The sequence below is a fragment of the Lepisosteus platostomus genome, chromosome 9, assembly GCF_059453375.1.
Source record: "Lepisosteus platostomus isolate fLepPlt1 chromosome 9, fLepPlt1.hap1, whole genome shotgun sequence".
Lineage (NCBI taxonomy): Eukaryota > Metazoa > Chordata > Actinopteri > Semionotiformes > Lepisosteidae > Lepisosteus > Lepisosteus platostomus.
In genome coordinates this window covers 60,954,062-60,971,632 of record NC_142619.1, presented here as the reverse complement: position 1 = coordinate 60,971,632, position 17,571 = coordinate 60,954,062, and the positions used below count along the sequence as shown (strand labels likewise).

The 17,571-nt window shown below is 46.9% G+C and overlaps 1 protein-coding gene across 3 annotated transcripts in view; it reads right to left on the bottom strand.

The window, feature by feature from the left end:
- The window catches only part of apaf1 (apoptotic peptidase activating factor 1), a 75,153-nt gene that overhangs the window by 41,687 nt on the left and 15,895 nt on the right, over positions 1–17,571 (bottom strand). For 2 of the 3 annotated variants that reach the window (XM_088646009.1, XM_088646010.1), the window contains exons 12-22: positions 16,589–16,773; positions 14,909–15,035; positions 12,221–12,346; positions 11,386–11,517; positions 10,900–11,025; positions 10,367–10,528; positions 9,609–9,737; positions 9,355–9,480; positions 7,580–7,699; positions 6,977–7,102; positions 1,026–1,142 (exon numbers count right to left, since the gene is read on the bottom strand). In XM_088646009.1, the coding sequence (XP_088502135.1) occupies positions 1,026–1,142; positions 6,977–7,102; positions 7,580–7,699; positions 9,355–9,480; positions 9,609–9,737; positions 10,367–10,528; positions 10,900–11,025; positions 11,386–11,517; positions 12,221–12,346; positions 14,909–15,035; positions 16,589–16,773 (1,476 nt within the window). The remainder of the gene's footprint in view (positions 1–1,025; positions 1,143–6,976; positions 7,103–7,579; positions 7,700–9,354; positions 9,481–9,608; positions 9,738–10,366; positions 10,529–10,899; positions 11,026–11,385; positions 11,518–12,220; positions 12,347–14,908; positions 15,036–16,588; positions 16,774–17,571) is intronic. The other variant, XM_088646012.1, reaches the window with a different exon arrangement.

The following is a 17,571-nucleotide window of genomic DNA, read 5'->3' as shown; positions in this document are numbered from 1 at the left end:
GATGTTTTGAAGCGCCTTTGAAAGCACTTATTTCAAAGATCAGTAGGCAAAAATGTATGAATGAATAGAGTACAACTCTACGTCAATACGTCAAGCAGCATCACTCGTTTAAATTCGGCAGCAAACACGACTGCCACCTCTGGGACCGAACAGCTGAAGACAGACCCGTTTTCTCTCCAGTTCAGGCTGCAAAGCAATACCGGAGAGCTCCGGGACGTGAGCCCTAGAGGATCTGAGCATACTGTACATCACAGGACAGGACACCTGTGCGGAACAGAATGAGGACTCCGTAAAAGACTGCAGTCAAGCCAGAGAGCAGTTCACTGAGCTCAGTCCAATATTGAGAGTTGACGTCTGAAATTCAGAATATATATATATATTCTCTAAAATGATTCTGATTTAACCCGTAAATTTAAAATTCTATTTTAAAAACCTTTTTGTTTTACCGATGTTTAGTACTGTGTCTTAATAGCGTGCAATTCAGAGATTTAAACACACACACACACACACACTTTGAATAATGGATGCTGCGGAAATCAGAGCAACAAAATGTCAAAGCCTCATTAACAGGGTCTCCTGGATTGGTCCGAGGGACTCCGGAGTCCTTCTTATCAGTCTCGGTACATGTCACAGTTTCCACACCTGCCAGAGCTGCAGACCTGAAGTTATTTATACAACCGTTGAAAAAACCCCGGTGGACACTGAAACGCTCATCAACGAAGGCACACATGGCAGGAGGCACACACTGGCCCAGCAGTTCAAGCCCAGAAGACACAGAAAACACATGGGGGGCCCCTCTCTGCACTGTAATTTGAGAAAATAATTGAATCCCCTGTAAAACGACTTGCAAGTTCCTCCGGAAACTGTCGTTACTTCAGTTATTGAAGGGCAACGATGGAAAACTATCAAACAAGCACAGCCCCGAAACGCCATTCCAACTGTCGAGCTTGAACCGCCATTCCACGCCCGCAGGGATGTTTGAGCACGCCACGGTACGCCAGGTCAGCACAACGCTCTCCTCGCACCTGTGCCACGCCACTGTCTAGTCCCAGAGCCGCTAGGAAGCTCTGCTGGGGGGTCAGCAGCCTCAGAGTCCACCAGCCAATGCTCCTGAGAACTTGCTTTGGGGACATCAGACCTGCCTACGACAAAATACACAAAAAAGAATACAATCGTTGTGCAGCGCGCCGCTGTTTTCATGCTCCTGGAACATGGTGATTGCAGTGCATGCAGCAGCACAAGAAACAAGCTGTGCAACAGCTGGGAAAAAAAAATCAAGCTCTCTGGCAGCTGCAGCTGCTGCTGCAAATGTAGTTTGCGACCTTGAGGAGCCTCGGACTGCCAGGTGCCTGGTCAGTACCTGGATTGGAGACCTCCTGGGGACAAACTAAGGTTGCTGCTGGAAGAGGTGATAGTGGGGCCAACAGGGGGCACTCACCCAGCAGTCTCTGGTCCTAATAGCCCAGTATAGTGACGGGGACACTATACTGTAAAAAATGTGCTGTCCTTCGGATGAGACATGAAACCGAAGTCCTGACTCTCTGTGGTTATTAACAATCCCAGGTCATTTCTTAAAAAGAGCAGGGGTGTTACAGTGGCACCCTGGTCAAATTTCCTATCGGCCTTTACCAATCATGGACTCCTAATACTCTTCCGTCTATGAACTGGCTTCATGACTCTGCTCTCCTCCCCAGTGACAGCTGTGACACCCAGTTTGCACATTTTAAGAAGCTCTGTATTTCACACCTCTTTCCTTGGATAACTTTCTTCTGATGGAACCACTTTCTTACATGTTTAGGTAAACCAGTGCCATCTGTACCTGACGTGTCTACATCACAACAAGTGTTTCCTTCAGTTTAAGTACAGCAGCCTCTGTGGTTTTAGCCATTTTCTCTGTCCTGCTCAGTATTTGTGGGCTCCACTGATCTGCAGTCGCTATGGAAGCATACGCTGGTTTATTGGGCAGGTTAACGTTTATGAACAACATTAATGGAATAATTACTCAGCAGCTATGCCAAGTATCCAGCTGTGCAGAGTGCAAGAGACTTATCTGTGCCACACAATCAGAGGAACTTACAAAAGTGTGTGATCCCATAACAAATTCCTTTTACAGAATTCCTGAAAAACATGTGATGTAAGTAACCTATAATACTCGAGCATTTTTGTCATAAAATTCACTCTCGGTTATACAGCCTTATCAAAAATTGCGTTGATGATTCAGTTTGAAAAGCCTCGCTAGAAAACCTGTCATCGCTGTATGACACGTCCGCGGCGCTTCTGCCACTTTTAGAAAAGCCTCTGGTGAGTCAGGGCTGCAGGTGCAGCACAAATGAAACAGGTTTGTGCGCGAGCGCGTCCGTTCACACACGCACGCAGGGACACACGAGGGCACGCCCGGGAACCTCCCTTCTGAAAACGACACCTTCTGGAGGCAGAGAAAACCCCCGAGAGGAGTGGGAACACGAGGGACCAGCGAAGACTGCGGCTTGATTTCCGGACCGAAAGAGAAACTGCGTACGCGCGTTTTTATTTCAGCGCCTACTCACGCTCTGTGCAAGATGAGACAAGCAGATGCATCTTGAGTGCAAACTCTAAGCCCTAACAGATCCCACCGTATGTGACCGAAGGTGACCACTCCTCTTCTGTGGTCAGAAGAGTAAAAAAATGTGCAAACTAGTACATCTGATGCAAACCCACAATAGTGCATCTTGCAGTTAACACCATCCCTACTTACATCCTTATATTCTGCAATATGTCAGCTTAGTAGCCTTAAGCTGAATTGCCAATAAAATGCAAACCTGGTTTCTTGCTAATTCTTTGTGTTCCACTTCTTTATTGTCCTGTTATAATTTAAATTATTTAACCTCTGAGAAGAATGAAGTACAGGCAAGGGGCACTGCTATAATGGTGGTGGCAGCTTTATATTATAGTTCTTCTCATTAGCCTGGGACTGGGAAGCTTGTCCACACTGATGGGAACATAGAAGCAGCAAAGAACTGACAAATCTTAGAGGAAAACCTGCTTCAGACCTAAAACATCGCCTTTCAGCAGAACAATGAAGAAAGGTCTTAAAATTAATTTCTGAATGTCCTCGAACCCTGCAGTGAATCTGGAGAAAGAAAAGTTCTGTCCATGAGAGATTCTTGAGCAACTTGAGACAGCTTGAGCAAATCTGCACCGAGTCACAAGTGCAGCAAAAGTGGGTAGAGACTCAAAAAGACTTATACCTGTACCTGCTGCCAAACGTGCTTCCACCAAATACTGAATTCACAGGTCTGAATTTTCTTCAGACTTTGACTTATCTTGCCCTTTGAAGTCTTCAGTATGAGTCTGAGGCTTCAGTTTTTTAATAAAATATGAAGTTTTAAAAATGTGTGTGCCTTGTTTTGTTACCTCACAGGGAGGATCTGAAAACATTTGCAAGACACTGTATATCTGCATTTCCTAGTCCAACACAGAACACATGAGCACAGGTTCTTGTGGAATGCTGTCTCGAAAAGTGCTCTTGCAATCCCAAATTTCACCAGAGAGAGATCTTACAGTGTCTGGTAGTACACCTTCCCATTCACTTAATAAACAATTAGTCTTTGTCATATTAATAAAAACTGAAATTGAAAAGCTGTGCTACGGTAAAAGACTTACACAGCAAAGAATCCTTTGACAAGAGCTGACTTAATATGGGCAAGATTCATTACAGATTCCTGAAAGAAAGAAATGTAATTTTGACATGCCACTATAACCTTACACAGTAATTTTTTTTTAATTTGAATTTAAAACTAGCACAGTGCTTGAGCAATCACAACATTAACAACAAAATGTTAAATATAAAAAAATCACATTTTGATTGAGCACCGTGGAGATCTAAGATAGGGCTTTTTAAACAGGTCCTAATTTATGGACGCCATTCTGAGCTTTTTATGAGATGGTAAATTAATGTTTCCTTTTAAAACAAGATAATAACCACACAAGCTCAGTAGGTACCATTAAATTGTGATTTGGATCGTAAAAATGTAACACAGGTAAAACCCATCTATCTTTTGCATTTGAGGCTACAAAAACCATTCACTTTACAGCAGGGAGTATGTTTTATGAGGCTTAACTTAAACACAAGAAGTGTCCTATTATCTATCGGAGAGAACTGCTTTGTTGATGGCGCATGGGAAGGTTCGTTTTTGTTTGTTGGATCTCAGCCCGCCTGTCTGTCAGGAAGGTGGCAGAAACGGCTGCACTCGCTGGCTGGGACTGGATCCAGGGCAGGCCAGGCTCACTCTGCCCAGCCCTGTCTGGCAGCCGGGCCCAGAGCACAAAGGGAGGACCGGACTGCGCGGGGGGGGGCAACACCAGAGACGCGCATCTGTCCCCAGGTGCGAGAGACCACCGCGGCACGCACTTTTCCCCGAAAGGAACAGAAAAGCTTGGGAAAACGGCCTCTGGCACAGCTGCTTGGCTCCAAGGCAGCGTGGGAAAATTAATTAACCTCGATACTAATTTAATTTCCACCTCCTAAAGCCGTCTTCCACTTGTTTTCACCCTGGTGCAAACGGCAACGGCAGTCTGGCCTGGCCGTCAAGCTACTCTGTCGTTTCTCATCGCGCCAGGGCCCTGTCCGAGTTAAGAAGTAGGAGACCAAGATGATGAAGGCAGTAAAAAGTCTCGGACAGGTTGGACAGTCATCGCGCGGCGCTGCTGAAAAGACGCTACCTGACCGCAGAAGGGGGAGGTCTCGCGGTCTGCGCAGGCACGCGCCTCAGCAAAGGACGACAGCAGAATTCACCCTGGACTATTACACCAGCAGTCAGCTAATTAATGGACGCAACACTGAATCCCTCGAGCAAGGTGAGACATTTTTAGCCACAACGCATTTCAAACTGAGCAAAAGAACGTAAGAGTGCATCTCCAAGGACCAGGCCGCATGGTCAGCAAAATGAGGCACGGCAATGAACAGCATCTCGAACTATGCAAGAGAGTTTGAACTCTTTCCATAAGGATCTTCAGCTGATGAAGATGCTTTATCTACTGCTTATTAATATTCACGGCTTTAGCCACTGCTACCGTTTGGAAGCGGACATGCAAAACGCCGCTGTAACCCACGTGTCCTGAAGGTGGACTGGATAGAACACGGTTTTAGGGTTTACATACACTAAAATCAAAATGTATTCTGTATTCCACGTGATGGGAGCAAAAGGAAACGTTGCGGTGTTTCTTTGTTTTTTTGTAAAGTTCATCAATTCCTTTGGGGAGGTTGCGCAAAACGGGTTTATCTTTTAACTTCCCTTAAATCGTTCTCTTGCACCTTCCACCAGCCTCCACAAGCAGACTCCTCCTGCCTCGCCAGGCCCCTCCCCCCACAGGCCCCTCCCTCCACAGGCCCCTCCCCCCACAGGCCCCTCCCCCCCCGGCCATCACTTCCACTTCCTCAAAGTGAACGTGCAGAATTCGCAGTTTTCTAGCTTGGGTAACTGAGAAGCCACCACGGTGGGACAGTGGTCAGCAATGCTGCCTCACAGCGGCGGGGGCCCCGTGTCCAGTCCCTGCGTGGAGTTCGAACGCTCCCCGTTTTCGCGCCAGTTTCCTCCCCCATTGTGAAGGACTGGCGTCCCAGCCAGACTGTACCCTGCCCTGCAGTCGCCCCTGAAGCTGATCAGCAGTTATGGAAGGTGACGATGTCACCGATACAAAACCTGTTCGTTTTGACGAAGAATTTTCACGACACACCTTGACACAGCAAAATAAAACGGTTTCGCGATCTTGACGTGTAATAAACACACTTTGGTTCCTTGTTTCTTATTCTTTTCTGTCATGTGCATTTTCTATATAACACACAGTTATAGCAATTTTATTACACAAAATTAAATGAAAATAAATGAAAGCATAATACATTAGATAAAATTTGTATAAAAAATGCCCCTGTGGTGTTTTCACACTGTCATACTATATACCTAACCAATTTATTCCTACTAAAACTTTTCACTTCTGAGCAACCTAGCACAATTTCTTCAGTCATGTGAGGCTGGACAGAAAAAAATAAAAATGCTTCTTCCACAGATTCCTTGATGTTCACAGTTCGCGCTGTGCAAACTGGAGTGGAGTTTCAAGCAGGTCACAAGGTTTTTAGGCATGAAATTAAGATAATGAATTGCCAAATGCTTAACCGTAAAATAAAGCACAAAGCGTATAAAATCTCCCGAGTCAAAAAGAAGTCTTCTGTGTGCTCGTGAAACACAAGAGAGATCATTTCAGTCTCAGTTCTCTCTCAACTGCTCCCAAGGGGAAAACACGCTCATTTAAAAAAAAAAAAATCACATGGTCTCGTCAATGCAGAGTTATAATGGAAGATTTGAACGCCTTGCCTCTATTTCATTAGCCTCTTCACAGGTCAGAAATTAATTCCTTCCAAGAGGCACAGAGTAAATCTCATTGAGGGCAATCACTTTTACTTACACTTAATTACATTACCGTAGGAAACACTCCAGGGATGTGACATACAGATGAGCACAGCTTTCCTCAACAGGATTAGGTACAACCTCTTGTCTGTCTGTACACCTTAGGGCATCATTAGTTTGTAAAGGGAGAAAAGACAAATTCCTAATTTTCTCAACTGCAGAGCGGTGACGTGTCAGTTGAAGGAGTATGCAGCGTTTCAATTTTCTGCCTAGGTTCTACTTCCACAAAAGTGACAGATAAACAGCAAGCCAGAAATCACGGCGAGCCGAAGCCGCTGCTTCACGAATTGTTTGTTCAGAAGACAGAAGACAGAAGACAGAAGACAGAAGACAGAAGACAGAAGACAGAAGACAGAAGACAGAAGACAGAAGACAGAAGACAGAAGACAGAAGACAGAAGACAGAAGACAGAAGACAGAAGACAGAAGACAGACGACAGAAGACAGACGACAGAAGACAGAAGACAGAAGGAGTCAGGGGCAGCTCTCTTCCTGGGGACCGAGGTCAGGGTTTGAATCGGACAGGCGACTAACCTTCACCACGCCGTCGTCCCGGCCCAGCGCTGACACGGCGGGCTCCTTACACAGGCAGGAGCTCCGGATCCGGGACTCCTGCTCCTCCGACTGATAAACCACCTCCCCCGTGTTTCCACTTCTTAACTGGCCGGGAAGAGACGGGGACAGAGCGGCACACGGAGTCAGTAAACCTCCACGCTGCCCGTCACCTGCAGGAAACTGCCTGTGCTCGCACAGCGTCACATGGCAGAAGAAGGTGTCCGACAGAGACCTGCTCCCTCAGACATGCAGAACCTGCACTCTCAACATGGAGGAGTCCTGACAGCGGAGGCACGGACACAGGAGGCATCCAGGACAGTAATGGCGTAGTCCACCACACTGCTGACCCGAGCTGAGCTGTAAGTGAACCTACCTAGAGACCTTGATCCCGGAGTCTCACTGTAGCTCCCTTTCAGATATTTAACAGACACTCAACGTCCAAGCCGCAAGACACGCGGACACGAAAGAGATTTCAGTGCAGGATTAAGGCAACGATGCCCAACTTGTCTCGCTCTCGGTTCCTTCCTGCCGAAAAAGGATGGAAGGAGCGCCTGTCCCTCCCCAAAAGAAGAGACGTCCTACCTGCAGACGGTTCCTGCTATCAGGAGCCAACACTGAGATTTCGTTGTGATCAAAAAGCACGTCAGAGTCTCTCTTCAGTGACACCGCAGACGAAGTGTGGACTTTCTTCGTTTCCCAAAGCTGGTCAGAGGAAAAAAAAAATAAAACCATCAGAGTTTTGAACAGGCTGTCCAGCCTTCAGGGAATCTACAACACGAGCGGATGTCAAGCAATATTGCTTGATCAGAACTGTTTTTTTTTTAGATGAGAAAAGCCCTCTCTGGTTCTATGTTTGTTATGAGGTAGTGCACAGGAGGGCGAGAGCTGAGAGCTGAGAGAGCTCTGGCAGGCGGCCTCGACAGCGCCACCTCCTGGGGAACCGTGGACGCAGCGGTCTGGTGACGTGACCCAACATCGAACCCGAGGTCACGGAACTCAGCCTGCACTTGGACGAGCGCTGTGCATTTTGTTCTTCCCCCACAAACCTGTCCTTTCCACACCAATCTAACAATAATCTGGTGATCTTTCTTGAAGTGAGGTGGGAAAGGAAAAAAAAGCAGCATGTTTCTTGATAGCATCTGCTCGTGGGAAGATCCTAAGCGAAAGCCAATGTTTGTTTGTGGGCTGAAGACCTAACATCAAGTTTGGGGCCAAAACAATATGACAAAAAAAAAAAACCAGATACTAGGTTTCATGCTATAAAACAAAATCTAAAAAGCAAACAATTTCTTAATCGGTACCAAGTCTGCACACTCGTTTACATTTCAATATCAGAATTAAATTTTATGCGCCTGTGCAATGTTAGGTTCTGATCAGAAGAGATATACAGGAGCCAGGAATTCTTTTCAAACAACTTGCTGGTATTGGGAATCAAAACCGAAGAGCTGAGACGCGCATATCTTCTAGACAGAATGTGTGTGACAGTTTTAAATTGACTTTGATGATACTCAAAGAGTACCATCGCTGAGCCAGGACTCTGAGTACTAGGTTTCAATTCCAGGGCATCAGTCAAAATAAACACATGCTGTACACTTCCACACATGATTGAAAAGCTGGCCCTGCACTCTGACAAGAGTCGACTTCAAAACTCCTTGGACCCAGTTCCTTTAATCTGAAGAAGATTAAAGGAAGATGAAGGCAGTATAGTACGGGGCTGCATTTTGTAGCCAGAAAAAAAGTTATACGTCTAAAAAAGGTAAAAAAAAAACCTATTATCCTTGATTGCCTTTTGTATTAGAGCAGGGCTGGAGCTGTAGTGAAAATATAGCCAGCATCTACATCACACTTCAACTCGCTACTGGCAGCCCACTGAAGCCCAGCAGGCGTGAGCCTGGTCAGTACCTGGATGGGAGACCTGGGGAAAACGAAGGCTGCGTCTAGAAGAGGTGTTAGTGAAACCAGTAGGGGGCGCTCACCCTGTGGTCTGTGTGCATCCTAATGCCCCAATATACTGTAAAGAGGCACCGTCCATCGGATGAGACTTAAATCCGAGGTCCTGCCTCTGTGCTCATTAAAAATCCCAGGGCGTTTCTCGAAAAGAGTAGGGGTGTAACCCCGGCTTCCTGGCCAAATTTCCCATTGGCCCTTACCAATCATGGCCTCCTAATAATCCCCATCTCTGAACTGGCTTCATCACTATGCTCTCCTCCCCACTGAGAGCTGGTGTGTGGGGAGTGTACTGGTGCATCATCCAGGTGGGGCTGCACACTGGTGGTGGTGGAGGGGATCCCCATGACCTGTGAAGAGCTTTGAGTGAAGTGTCCAGAAAAGTGTTATATAAGTGTAAGGAAACTCACCCTGACAGTCTGGTCGTCCGAGGACGACAACAGTAAAGAGCCATCAGGTGAAAACTTGACGCAGTGCACCCAGCTCAGATGTCCGCTACAGTCTGCCACTTTCTTGTTGGACTCAATTTCCCACAGCTGCGTTTTCAACAGAAAGAGGGGACAAAAAAAGCACATGAATCGACTCATCCCACCGAGGTGATAACCTCATGAGAGGCAGGAACTAAAACCATCCACATGAACGGAGCGCGCTGGTTTCCACGTACCTCCACAGTATAATGGGAGAGAGCAATGGCCACGAGCTGGCCGCTGGGGCAGAAGTCGCAGAACTGGATGGTGCCGTGGCGGCTGGTTTTGATCTCCGACAGCAGGTCACAGGTGTCGGCGTCAAAGACCTTCAAGAATTCAAACAAAAACCTAAGCTGCCGTCACTCAACGGCACTTAGCCACTCAAGAGACCGGAGGGCCACGCTTGTTGTTCCAAGCTTCCAAGTGCCTTTTTACGCGGAAGCCAGGATTCAACAACCTCGACCAACGGCCTCACAGAGCGATAGTGCTGATGAATCAGGTTTACACGGCAAGGCTCCAGTTGTGAGTTTTGCTATTTCAAGTGTCTGGGTCTGCACAAATATGCTGTATGCAGTTTAGACAGAATATGCTGTTCTAAAACTTGCTAATGATAAATTAATAGCCCATATGTGCATGCCGTAGCTACTTCCTATGTGTTCCAAGGGAGACATTTTTCCACTTTTTTAGGAGACAGGTTGCTGGCCCAGATGGGTGGATTATATATGAATTACACCCAGTAATGGTTGGTTAATCGCATCTTCTCCCAGCCTGGCCTGGAAACCGATGAAAGCTACATCTCTGACATCCAAGAGTGCCCTCCTCAATGAAAGTACACTACATTAAAAAAGGACAGTTCTTTGCTGTACCGTTTACCCCATGCTTTTAGAAACAAGAAACGTGTTACAGGCAAGAGAGCTCGACAGACGTGCAGAGGACTGTTATCACGCGTGCTTACGAAGACGGAATTCTTCGCTGCAGCGATAATCCGAGAGCCATCTGGAGACCATGCTCCACACTTCACGATCACATCCGCCTCCTCCCTGCTGTCCGGGGACGACGGGAAGTAGCTGAACACGTCGATGGACTTCCATTCGTTCCCTGAAGACACCTGCCAAAGCTGGGAAAGACAGGGGACAAGTTAGTCCTCACTGGAGCCCCAGAGACTCCCCTGCAGGACGTGGGCATGACGTCCTGCGTGTCTCTCCAGCCGTGTCTCTCCCGGGACACGGGGAGACGGGGGCGGGGCCGGCGTCTTGTAGCCCGAACCGCCCGCTCCTGGCCTCATGCGCTGCTGGAAGAGCGTCGCCTCATTACGGCTCAGTCAAAACGTCTCTTTTACAAGAGCACCAAAGGAACCTCCACAGAGAGTGGAGCAATGTCACATTAACAAATAAACGGAGAAGTTCAGCAGACTGGGTGGAGGCTCACAGATCAAGTGCTTTTTGCAGGGACTGCTGAAGTGATGGCGAAGGGCGAGCGTGATCTAACCTTCAGCGTTCCGTCGCTCGAGCAGCTGGCCAGGTGCGCATCGTCAGGTGAAAAGCAGCAGTGATTGACAGCCTCTGTGTGTCCAAACAACGTGTTCTGACAGGTGGGCTTATTGATGTTCCACAGCTTAAGAATGAGCAGGAAAAAGGCAATAACATGACTAGAGCACACTGGAGAAGGTAAAGGTTTTCTTATACACTGAAAAGTCAAAAGAAGACATGCAACGATTTGGCTATTGAGCCTTCTTCAGGTGTCACACCTGAGCAGCGCACTGTATTCACAGGTTAAAACACTCGATCAGAAAGAGCAATGATTAATATAATATACTGCTCTGAGTCTCTGCAATGGGTTGAGCAACGTTACATCTAAAAAATAAATATCGATATAAATAACATCATCAGTGCAATACCTCAACAGTAAATAACATCAACAACAAAGTTCTTCCCGTGGATTTTCAGCTTCAGGAAGGCAATCTGCTACACGCACCTTGAGAAAGCAGTCATTCGAACCCGTGGCCAGGAGGATTCTGTAGCTGCTGTTGGTAAACTGACAGTGGTTCACCTGTTCGCTGTGCTCTTCATAGATCCTGATCAATTTTCCTCTCTCCGCATTCCAAATCTGAAATTCATAAGAGGCATAAACAATTAAAAAAACGTGCTCGCTCCGTCTCTCACATATCTGTTCTAATGACTAAAAACATGGCAACGTATGGCTTTGCGCCGCTCTGTGCAGATCACAGTCACGGCCAGCTAGCCCGTTTACTGTTGGCAAGACAGTCTGTGGATCTGTCTTTACACATGCAGTATCTGTCTACGTCAGATATAAGGCTCTGTTCCTGTGACTGGAAGGTTGCCAGTTCGAATCCCGCGGTCGGCAGAGGAATCCTACTCCGTTGGGCCCCTGAGCAAGGCCCTTCACCCCAACTGCTCCAGGGGTGCTGTATAAACGGCTGACCCTGCGCTCTGACCCCCAGCTTCTCTCCCTGTCTGTGTGTCTCATGGAGAGCAAGCTGGGGTCTGCGAAAAGACAAACTCCTAATGCAAGAAATTGTATATGGCCAATAAAGTGATCTTATCTGATATTGGTTACTGGAAACAAACTAGATTTACTATACAAGCATAAATAAGCACACCATGTACGGAGAGAAAAAAAAACCTTTAAGCAGTGACTGTGTCATCTCAATTCCTGCTTCGATTACTTATAAATGTAAGGCCGTTAAGACACGGAGGTAATTTTGCACTCCAGTCAGCTTTTTTGGAAGAAAAGGGCTTTTGCAGTCAATAATAAGCCCGTGAAGCGTCAGGCCTGCACCGCGGCTCACCTTTATCTTCCTGTCGGTGGAGCATGTGGCGATGAGCTTGTCGTCCGGGGAGAACGCGCAGCACAGCACCTCCTCCTCGTGGGCCACGATGTCCAGAACCTTCTCCCCCGTCACGCTCCTGAACACCTGCCACACAGCCGACACACACACAGGCATGGGCGGATGAATCACCCCACACTTCGCTCTGAAAGGGACAGGCGCAGCACCGCTGGTTTCGGTCCCCCTGAATCGGAAGCCGATCGGCGTTTCAGAACGGAGGCGCTGTTTTGCGAGATCTTCCTTAAGTGAAAAAATACCATGGAGATAACTAGGCCAACAAGCAATACGCTAATAAGACAAAATTCTAATAAACTGATGCCACAGCCTTATCACTGTGCAAGCGTTAATGCTATTTAAGTCTTGCTGATGGTATTTTATCTGAAGGTCGAAGTAAAAAGCAGCCAAGGACAATGATGGCCATTCTTTGGACAATGAAAGTGATGTCCGAAATGAGTATTTCACTCTGGTGTTCACAGAAGTCGACAATGTGCCTCGGGCAGTGGGAAGGACAAAGCCTTGTCGAAACGGTGTAAAAAAAAAAGAGGGAGAAGCGCTCTCTCAGAAGCACTCAGGATAAAGAAATTCCCAGGCCTAACGGTACAGTATGGAACAAATTGTGCTCAAGGAAATGAGAGATATAATTCAGAAGTGACTGAGAACTCTTCCAACAGTCACTCAAGGCAGGGGCAGTCCTGAGGGAGTGGACAATTGCTAACATAGTGACCATCCACTCGAAGGGTGAGAAACTGAACCAGGTAATTTAAGACTATATACAATAGATCTCAGACTTTTTAGAGTTATGGAAATAATTACAACTAAACTGGAGATTCACCTATGTGGAAAGATTCTAGGGAATACTCAACTCATGGATTTAAAGAAAAGTCAGGCCTTGCTAATGTAGAGAACAAGCAACAGGAGTAAGGAACACACACAGTGCATACAATATGGCGTATTCACATTTTTCCCCCATGAGCTTTTCATAATGTTAGCCTATAAAAAAAATGAAATTACAGAGAGGCATTTAAGGAAATGCTTGCATTTAGAGTGAGACCTGGCTAAATGGATAGACAATACCAAAAGAGGTGGATTACCAAACTACAGAAGCAGCAAAGGAAATTCAATAGGATTTAGATCAAATTCACAACTGGGCAAAAACCCTGCATTTAACGAAGACCAGTGGAAAATATTACATGCTGGTAACAAAAACAAAAACTATAAACACAAAATGGTAGATGCTGATCTCGAACGGGCTTAGGAGCTCATGCATCATTTACATGTTGCAGTCTAGACAATGAAAGGAGGTCATCAAAAAGCGAACAACAGTAAAAACCACTGAATGTAAATCATGGCATGTCTCGATAAAAAAGTACAACGGTCCTTTAGAATACTTCTGATCACTACCAAAAAAGGAACCGGATAGATGTGCTGGTTTTAAGGAAGGCCCCACAATGACAGAACCTTTGGGGTCTTGAACACAAGACTATAACCTTATAGAAGTATTCAAAAACCTCAGAGCCGCTGACAGTAGTGAAACATGAACCACAGGACAGCAGTGGAAATGCACTGAAAACAGAGAGCAGGAGAGGACGTACCTCTGCACACACAGTGTTATACAGAGCCCACCGGGTTGGTTCAGTCGGAATGCTTCAGACGTGCACAATAACAATAACGTGAAACATATCAAACGCTACGCACATGACAGTGTGCAGTGACACAGTGTTCTGCATCGAGAGTCTAGGAAGATGTGACACTGACGCTAAAGAAAGCTGCTGATATTTATGAAGAGCTGCAAATAACCTGAACACAGAGGGATTTTTCATTACGGCAAGGCTCTTTATATCACACAAGTCCCCACGCGTTCTGCAGACACGCAGATGCAGTGAACTGCCGAGACAGTCGTTGGTTCTGTACTGCGGGGTTATCTGCAGGTGCCAGTCTCCACAGCCCCACAGTCTCAGGGAAGAGAGACACCCAGTGGCCATTTCTGAAAAACCAGGCAGGCTTCAGTATGCCAGGCAGGCATAATTTTAATGTCAGCACTATAAATATGTAAATCGGAGTCGCTAAACCTCATCAGAGTTGAACATCAGAGTTGTTTTTTAAAACAGCATAAATCATGAAGGATATACTGTTTGACTGAATGGTTTACATCATCTCTTATAACGGAGACAGTTGCTACAGCAAAGCAGAGCTGATGCCTGGCGCCTTGTGCTGATGGCTAGAGTGCACCTTGAACCGGACGCCAGTCCAGGTCACAGGGACAATGTGCACCTTAAAATCTGAAATACTGTACAACAGTGGCCGAGATGGAACAGGTAACACCTGTGGCGCCTGAAGAAGGCTCCTCAGCTGAAACATCACGTTTCTTTTCCTTTGAGCAATGGGATTTATCTGCTACTTTGCAGCCTGCGCATGCTGACGCAGCTCTCTACTCGAACTACTGAAGGCCGAAAAAGCAGATGAAGTAGGCAGCATGTCTGTGGAAGGCAGGAGGAATCCGACCACTAGGAGAAAACCACACACAGACACACGCAGAACACAAACTTCACACAGGCATCAGGGACCAGAAACAAACCCAGGACCCACAAGCTGCTTGGCCACAGCACTGACCACCACTCACACAGGTCAGCCTGCCCAAAGAGCATTTACCTGGACTGTCCGGTCAGCTCCACAGGACGCTATCTTTTCCCCATCCCGTGAAAAGCAGGCGTAGTAAATGGATCCCTTATGAGGCTGCACAATCAGACGAGACAAGCTTTCTAAACTGCTTTTGTTGCTGAAAAACAATATTCACAGCACATGAGCAAAAACATTCTTAGAAAGTTTTCACGTTGAAGACATTCTGACAAATGCAGTAAACGGTGTCAAGCCTGCGTTAACTGTCACAGGACATGAGCGGTCAGAGGCAGTGCAGGCTGAGGACACCGGTGCAAGGAAAGGTCAGAGGTCAGGAACTGGGCAAAGGGACGTTAGGTCAGAGGGAGGGTGAGTGCAAGACTCCCAGCTCCAGCCCCTGGAGGTCTTTCCGGGAGTCTCTGTACACTGGAAACCAGTACAGCCGAGACTTATCCTCTTTCCCCTGCTTTGGAGCTACTGGCAAGTTCAACAGATTTTGGAATCCTGCAGGAGCGGATACACCGAGGACTGGAGTTGGGAAAACCTTGTGGGTGGGGCTTAGAGCTGTAATGGAGGATGGGGTTCACACCGGGCTTGAGGCCCAGGCAGCGGCAGGAATTAAGAGTCCGACCATTAATGTTAGACAAGCAAGGGCTAGGCTGGTTCTGCGGATGGGTTTAAAGCTGTGTTTGTTTCATTGCACTTCAGCTGAAATGCTTGATGTGAGCAGTTTTTTGCTTGCCAAGCCAACAGCTGGGAGTTTGTACCAGTCCAGGTTTCCCACAAGCTGAGCGAGGCCCTCTATCCTGCAGGTCCAGAGCTACTCTTGGTTGGAGAGGCCCGTCTATTATGGACATCAGCTAGTGGAAACCTGTGCTTTGATCCTGCACTCTAACTGGACACATTAATGAATGAATGCTAGATAGCTACACAAAGATCATCCCAAAACCTTCCCCATTTTTATCTTTGTCATTGTCCCATCTTCCTTGTTTGGAGAATCAAAGATAATTTCTAAGTACTGCACATCTGTGCAGCACATCCAAAAGGTGTCACCAAAAAGTGACGGATATAAAGAAGGAAGCAGGTCAGCTTTTTCCTCAAACAGTTCCTTTTGTGCATCAAAATCATCTACAGAAGCTAAATGAAAATGGAAGAGAAGCTTCACAAAAATAAAACATATTACAATTAGTGCAAACTGTAGTTATTTCTTCTTATACACTTAAGGAAGCTGAAACAGACCTTGATTATTTAACATGTTGCAGGTGGAGCCTTAGCAGTGATAAACCAGAAACTGATGTGGGCAACGATAGCGACTGTCAATACATTCCTGCTGAACAACAGAGAGGATTTGTTTCTATAGGACAGGCACCCTGGAGTGATCCTATAGGATCTGGGGTCCTTTTCTTGAGTGCTCTGAAAAAGACTGAGCTTTATACTCATCCCCGATCTGATCCTTTTATACATCCAATCATTCTGTGACTACTTCTATCACAAACTTTGGCATTATTCTAATCTCAACATGAAAACTGTAGAAAGGCCTTAGCAAGTCTGAGCTTTATGTTCATTATTAGCCTGTTTTTTTGTGTCTTTTGTTTAATGTATGTTTCTCATTCCTTCTTGGTCTTGTTAAAATGTTCAAAATCTCTTGAATAAACTACTTAAAAAAAAAACATTTCAGCTGAGGGATGAGCAGGTGTCTGTGCCGGCACTCACATCCAGTCCAGGTAAAAGGCCCCCTTCCTGGCCTCCTCCTCAGCCTTGAGCCGGGCCTGGCGGTACACCTCCGAGGAGCTGGGCTGGCACAGGCCCAGCTGCACCACGTCCGGGAAGGGCCTCTGCTCCAGCAGGTGCCCATTCAGGGACAGGAACTCCTGGAAGTTCTCGCGCACCGTGCTGTTCTGGGTCGGAGAGAGAGAGAGAGAGAGACGTCACGATCGCCCACGTCTCGGATTGGAGCCTTCCACAGGACACCAGGACGGCCGCGACAGTCTGACCCAGTTCAAACCACGGGGCAGAGCAGAACACCCACCGTGCGAGTGGGCCTACGAAGTCAAAGGCTTAGGGCGAGAAACCGGCACATTTCCCTTGACTTCAGAATGGCTTCACGGTACGAGGAAGGGCTTCGCACTACATGGGGTCATCAGTCTAAATGAATTTAGTTTAATGAAGATGATGATTGCAAATTCCAGGAAAATGTGTGCCCAATAAAAGGTTGTGTTGATGGATTTCTCACGCCCTCCAATTAGCAGACGTCTCCAGGTTTCCAGCAGGGAGCCAATCACACTCCTTCCTGCTCCCAGCGCCCCTGGTCCAGTGAGCAGCAGCGACTGCTGGCAGAAGGAAAGCTGCCGACTGTGGTGGGACCCCCTCTGAGACCACCGCAGGGCTTTAAACAGCTGACACCCCACTGACACCCCACCTCTTCCCCATCCACAGCTTCAGTCCTCTACTCCAGGCTTGGACCAATTTATGTTAAGCTTTGAATGCGGATCAAAAGAACTTATGTTGAGAGCCAGATCTTTTTTTTTTCTTATTCTGAGCTTCTCCAGAACAATCAGATCTCTTTCCCAGGTATCGCTTGTGGGTTCTTGTCACTGAACAGATGTGAGTCTGTACAGGCGCCTTCCAAAAGTCCAGCAGTTAAACACGGAGCTACAGTTAACACACAAAGTGTGACCTGCCGCCCGGAGTATAAA